General features: G+C 66.7%; 1 protein-coding gene across 1 annotated transcript; it reads right to left on the bottom strand.

The window, feature by feature from the left end:
* Positions 1–2,832: 2,832 nt before the first annotated feature.
* MNEG_11335 (hypothetical protein) lies at positions 2,833–6,188 on the bottom strand (the record flags this gene model as incomplete). The annotated part of the gene is made up of 9 exons (XM_014040192.1): positions 2,833–2,955; positions 3,271–3,391; positions 3,739–3,805; positions 4,100–4,178; positions 4,374–4,484; positions 4,767–4,874; positions 5,282–5,332; positions 5,612–5,964; positions 6,152–6,188. The coding sequence occupies 9 exons, from the start codon at positions 6,186–6,188 to the stop codon at positions 2,833–2,835; spliced, it is 1,050 nt and encodes a 349-aa protein (XP_013895646.1).
* Between the last annotated feature and the right edge of the window lie 229 nt (positions 6,189–6,417).

Here is a 6,417-nt window from a genome sequence, read left to right as displayed (position 1 = left end):
AGGTGGTGACGTCACCATGATGTCAGCGAACCGCGGCCGCCCCGCGCCTCCCGCCCGCGGCAGTGGCGAACGGCAGCGATGTCGCGGCAGCGTGGGGCGTCCCCACCCTGCGTGAGCCACAAGTTGCGGCAGACAACACCACGACTGACCTGCGCGCGGCCGCGGGTTTGCCTTCCTGAGGCACCATTCAGGGCGACAGGGGACCGGGTCAGACCCCTAGCACAAAGAGCCTGTCACTGCCTGCGATTGCCCGAAGCAAGCAAGGCCAACCTAGCATGAGTTACCCGGGAGTGTGGGCTGATGTGGCGGAGTCGTGCGGGGTCTTGCCCACCGGGTACGCAGAGGACCCTTGCGCCTGTAACACAACTGGAGCTGGAAGCAGCTTACCTTTTCCTGTCGTCTGATGGCCTCCTCCACTTATATCCATCCTGTTGAGGTTTTGTATAATAGAATTATCCACTCCTGCAGGGTGGCGGGAGTGCAGGCGCTGCGTGAGGGCACACCCGGGGGCTGGCAGCACCAGCAGCTGTTGTCGGCGCACACCGGCGCGTCGGCTGCGCTGTTTGAACTACGCCCGGCCCCGCCACAAACACGTCTGCCTGATCATCAGGGGGGATACACATCAGGCCTACATGCGTGGGAGTTACAAGGGGCAAAGGCCCAAGCAGTATGCTTCGTTGCCTGTGTGGACAGCTGGCGGCAGGGGCGGCGGCAGGCTGGTCAACAGGGGGCGCCTTGACGCGCAGCGGCCCTGCGGGGCAGCGTTTCAGTGTCACAGGCTGCGCAACGCAGCGGCGAGCACGCCAGGCAGCCGGGCAGGCGGGCCTGGGGCTCCGATTATTGCAGTGTGCGAAAGTCGGGTCTGCATCAATCGGAAACGTGAGAGAGGCTTGTCAGAAGGACACCAGCTTGCTCGGCTTTGCACCAACGGCGCGGCGGGTGCGGTGCAGGGGACCAGTACAAAATGAGCGTCAAGCACAGCCGGGCAGGCAGACACGATGGTGCCGCCGGCAAACGGCTGTTGCCTTTGGGAGCAATGCTTGGCTTGGGCATGCGGGCTCGGCCGCTGGTGGGGCCGGCGGTTGGCTGCTCAGGGTGGCACGGCGCGGCCGCCCTGGCATTGCATGAGATGCAGCAAGGTGAGATGCTAAGTGGCTAAGCGAAATTGTACACAAAAGATGAAACCAGAGGCTGGCAAGCCATGCGGGGTAGGCCCCGGCTGTATCATGTGGGATCCCTGGACGAGCGAGTTGCTGGGAGGCTGCGCCAGCGGCCGAGCGCCGCCGCTCGTGAAGATGCGCACGGCAGGCGTCCGGCCAGACAGATGATTGGGGCGAAACGCCAAACAGGCCGCCACGGGGCGATGTACAGACGTGCTATCGTGCCCCGCGCACGCGGACGTCCACCCACACACCGCTTGGCGGAAAGCAAGCGGCGGGGCATGGGCGACGGCGCGCACGGCGTGCGTGTCGGGTCGATGGGCGTCGCGCCCGCAACAGCGTGCAGGCGCATGGGGCCCCGGATTAAATTGGGGCTTGCGTTCAGATATCACATGGGGCGGGGTACGGGTACAGAAGGCTCATACCAGCAAACAGACCGGCGCCTGGGCCGCGCATGGGCGTCGGGACGGAGGGGAGCAGTCGAGCCGCGGCGCCGCTTAAGCCGCGGCCCCGTTAACAGCCCGGCAGTCGCGGGACGCCGCGGCAGCCGGGCAGGCACGCGCCCGGCCGGGCGGCCGGCGCGGAGCGCAGCGGCGGCGGCGTGGCGGGCAAGGTATTGTAAAACGGGACTGTGGTGTACATGCCACGCCGCTTTGATGCGGTGTCAAGCAGCCTGAGCAGTCTGACTATACGGCGCACCCAGGTGAGTTGTGCGGTTGGTTCTGAGCCCGGCAAGGCAGTCGCCGCGAGAGGAACGCAAGGGGGTCGCAGGGCGGGCGCGTGTGCGGGCGACTCGCCGAGACCAGCAGACGATGAAACCCGCGGCAGAGCGTGAAAAGCCGTCCTGCTCAGGCAGTGCGGCCTTTGCTGGGCGCGCGCCACAAGCAGCGACCCAGATCTCAAGGATGCATGACTCAACGAGGAAAGGCGGCCCCTGTTGCTGGGGGCAGGCGCCCCATCAACGGAGCATGCCCGCGCGCGTGAACCCCGTGGGGGCAGGGGCGCGACGCATCAACTGGATCCAGAAAAGGGGACTTTATATGTGTCACGCGATCGCCCGACAAGGACACCAAAAGCAGGCACAAGCGGGCCGCTGCAGTTGCAGGGCCGCCTCGTCGCAGCAGGCTGGGGCTTGGTCCGGCCCAACGGGCTGCGGCAGTGGACAGCATATGCTCCGCCCTTTCGAGAGTAACGGAGCACGGAAAAGCCCCCGCCCGCCACGCGCGCACACGCGCATGCCGGCTGCCCGTTGCGTGTTTCCGGCAGCCGGACAACGACAAAGACCCGCATGCTCGACAGCGTGAGGCTTGCCTGGGCGCCGCGGCGCCCTCAGCGCGCCGTCTGACAGTGCTTGATGAGCAAGAAACAGGCGGATTCGGAGGCACGGCCGACGCACCGCAGATGCAGCACAGTGGCTGGCGCGCGCCTGCGCCCAGGAAATCCGACCCGCCGGCGCCGGCCCCGGGCGCACCCTACTGCCCCGCGGCGCGGCAGCGCGGTGGCGGCTTGCGGGGGGGCGTGGTTGGGCGCCCCGCTGATGCATCGCTTTGCCTCCCTGGAAGAGCAACGCCCTGGGCACCTGCCCAGCCAAGGACCCCATCCGCAACTGACTCCGCGTCCCGTGAAGGCATCCGGAAGACGAACAGACAACCAACCCGGTTGTCTGCCTTTTTCACTCTGGCCCCTTGGTGGCCCCAGGGGGCGAGAACTTCACGACGAGCTTCGTCGTGCGCCGGAGGCTCTCGGCGGCGCCGCGGGTGACGCGCGTGTTGCTGAGCGCCACCACCGCGAGGGCCTGCGGCAGTGATAGGATTGGTGCGAGTTTTGGTGGTAAGTCTTGTGGGACAATCAGGGAAATGCTTGGGAAAAGAGATACACGCCAAGAGGGCGGGGACTGAGCCCTCGACTCAAGCACCTCGCAGACGGTGGTGTGCGATGGTTTTTGCTCCCTGTAAAGAGGACGGGGGCACGACGCTGGAGCCTGGCACGCTGAATCAGCGTCGCCCGTGGATGCACCCCGCGAGGGGGCGCGGAGACCGCGGCGGCGCGGGCAGCATAAAGGCAATTTCTGACCCGGCCCCACAGGCAGCCGCGGCAGCGGGCCACACACCGGCATGCCGGCGAGCAGCGGGAGGCAGCCGTCCCCGACAGCGGTGCCCGTGAGGTTCAGAGCCTCGAGCGTCGCCGCGCACGCGCCGCCGGCCAGCATGCGCACCGACACATCCGACAGCCTGCGGGGGCCGGGGGCGGGGCCGGGGGCGGGGGCGCGTCGGGTCCAGAGCGGCTGCGCGCCGGCCGCAAGCAGTGCGTCGCCCGCCAGCCGGGGGACGCCGTGTCGGTGTTTAATCGTCGGCCGCAGGGCCGGGCTCGTGCGGTAAACATGAGTTCGGCAGGCTTGCCGCTTTCAGAGGGACGGCCGACAGGCCGACAGCACAGGGCAGCCCCCGCCAGCAGGGCAGCGACGCCTGGTATCCGCCAGACTTCGCTGACAAATAGCAAACGCCAATCGCAGGGAAGAATATCCAGCAGTTTTGACAATTAGCACATCGTAACGGCAGGGGGTATAGCAGCATCGCACCTGGGGTTTTGTGCCAGACTCAGGTGCTGCAGCTTTGGCAGTTTGGCCACCTCCAATACCGACCGGTCTGGCGCCAAAGCAGATATAGATTTAATTTTGGGGGGGGGAATCACTCGGGTTAGCGGCCGAGCAGCAGTGTCTGGCCCAGTAGCGCAGCCGGGTGCGCCGCTTGCGGGGCTCAAGGGGTGGCCGCACGATGTGCAGGGTGCGAATGGGCACCCTTGCTTGTAGCTGTGTGCGAACACTGTTGGAGCAGTACCAGTAGACCAGTAAGGCCTGCCATGAGATCGTGGAAGGCCCGTGCTTCACCCGCATTGTCGGCCCCCCCCTTTGTGGTGCAAGCCGCACGAGCAGCCCTCACCCGTCGCCCAGCCGCCGCACAGGAAGAGGTGTGTCAGCTCGCGGTACGCCGGCAGCGCCAGGGCGCCCCGCAGAGTCACCTGGGGCCCGGGGCCATGAGGTGGGGATGCCAAAAGTATGTGGGGTTCCCGAGAATCTCAGCATTGAACAACATGATGATGCGTTTTAACAATGTCCAAGCCATGTGCTTTGCAACATTGAAGATAGACAAAAGTTCAAGGTGCTCCAAGCCCGGATGAGGCCAGATCAGATCAGGTCGTGCCAGATCAGATCACCTTACAGCCGTACAGGTCGAGCTCCTTGAGGTGCGGCGCGAGGGGCAGGGCCAGGTGCAGCGCCTCGTCGCTGACGTGGCGCGCGTCCAGATTGAGCGCCGTCAGGCGCGTCTGCGGCGGCGGCGGTTTTTTGGGGCGGTGCAGGTCTGTTAGAGGGGTTGAGACGAGAGCCTCTGATGGGCTGCCGGAGACCGCAAGGGTGCGTGCGCAGCTGAGTCAGCACGTGTGGAGAGGACATGCCTCTGCTTTCGTAAGTTTGCTCGAATGCCGTTCGCTCATCAGCAGCACGTACGAGCGAGCGGCAGTCGAGCAGGCACATGCAGTGCGGTTCAGGCGCGCCGAGCAGGGCCTGGCGAGGGCTGCCCTACGATTCCAGCGGTGGGTCGCGCGCACCAGTCCCGTCAGCGCCGCCACCGCGCCGTCCCCGACATCTGTGTCGCACAGCCCCAGCCGCGAGAGGCGCCGCAGCTTCGAAATATGGAAGGCGCCCGCGTTGCCGACCTGGGGGGGCGGCGGGTGCGGCCGTGAGGAGCAGAACATGCAGTGACCAGGAGGGGGTGCAAGCCGCACGCAGGGGCGTGTTGGGGGGACTGCTCATGTTGAGGGGCCGTCGGCGTCGCACAGAAAGGCGGGCGGGGGCGGGGGTCCTTCGCGGGGGTGGCCTGGAGACCCGTTTTTGAGGCGGAAACCACAGCGCAGGCGCTGTTGAGCAAGGGCAGGAGCTTTCGGGTGTGGGCGCTCCCGATCAAGAGCCCTGCCAAGTGGGATCGCTCTCAAGTGAGAGCAGTCCGTTGCAAAGAGTGCCCTCAGGCGCTCTCAATTGGGGCCCTCTTGAGTCAGGGGCTTTGGTCGGGAAGTCCAAGGGACAGTGATTGAAGATCTCGAGATTTGCAGAGACCCAAGCGCACCTCTGTGTCTGACAGGTCAAGATGCTCCAAGTTGGCTAGTGATGAGAACACCTGTGTGTGTAGATGAGCGCATGCTATTGCTTGGACTGTCACGTGCGCGGGCTGTCACGTGCGTGTGCAAGCGTGCGTTGGTTGCCTTGAGGGTGGACACACGCGCGGGGCAGGCCTGCCCCCGACAGCCGAGCCTGTTTGAGGGAGCCTGCACGCCCCGTTTCGTTGGCGGTGGGGGGCCCGCTGCAAAACTAGGGCACTCGGAACCGCCGCGGCGCATCATGATGCGACCAAAGCAGCCCCTTTCCCCGCGCGTGAGCGCCGCCAGGCTGCGCCCACCTGGCAGCCGCTGTCTGTCACGGGGCACATGTCCAGCAGCAGCTCGGTCAAACCGGTCAAAGGCGCCAGCTGCAGCAGGCCACGGCTGCCCACGCGCGTGCACGACAGGTCCAGGCTGCGCAGAGAGCCCGCCAGGATGGACGCCAGCTCCTCAAAGCCGCGCCCGCCGTCCGGCGCGCCGCAGTCGCGCAGCTTCAGGCTCGCGAGCTTGCGGCAGCCCAGGGGCGGCGCGGGCGGGCTGGCGGCCGAGGGGCCCGCGGCGGAGGGGTGCGCGGCAGCGGCGGTGGCGGGCCAGGGGGCCGTCGCGCGGAGGATGGCAGTGGCGACGCCGCGGATAGTCACCCGGGGGTTTCCTATGGGTGACGACAAGGGGGTGACGGTGTTAATGACATACCGATGGTGCGACTATGTAACCACGTTGGTGCAAGCCCATAAGAGAAGAGGCCGTACACACGGTACTTCAGCGGGTGAGGTTCAGCGGGTGGGAGCCAGGCGGCGCGGGGCAGGTGACGATGTTTTGGGATTGGGGGCGGCAGTGACGACGCGAGGTGTGGTTCTTGAGAGGCGCCACGAGCATGCATGGGGGGGAGATCAAAGCTTGTGGACGCACCCGACAGGTCGAGCGCAGTGAGTCCAGTGAGCGCCGCCAGCGGCGCGAGCGCGTCGTCTCCGATGCGCGTTGCGCACAGGTTGAGCGAAACCAGACTCTGCAGCCGCGCCAGCGGCGCCAGCGGGCTGGCCGGCCCAGGCAGCGCCGGCAGCGGCGGGCCCGCGGCGGTTGCGGGGCGCGGCCGCGCGTGTGGCGC

This window comes from Monoraphidium neglectum, assembly GCF_000611645.1.
Source record: "Monoraphidium neglectum strain SAG 48.87 unplaced genomic scaffold scaffold02698, whole genome shotgun sequence".
NCBI classification, from domain to species: domain Eukaryota; kingdom Viridiplantae; phylum Chlorophyta; class Chlorophyceae; order Sphaeropleales; family Selenastraceae; genus Monoraphidium; species Monoraphidium neglectum.
This window is presented reverse-complemented; position numbering and strand designations above follow the sequence as displayed.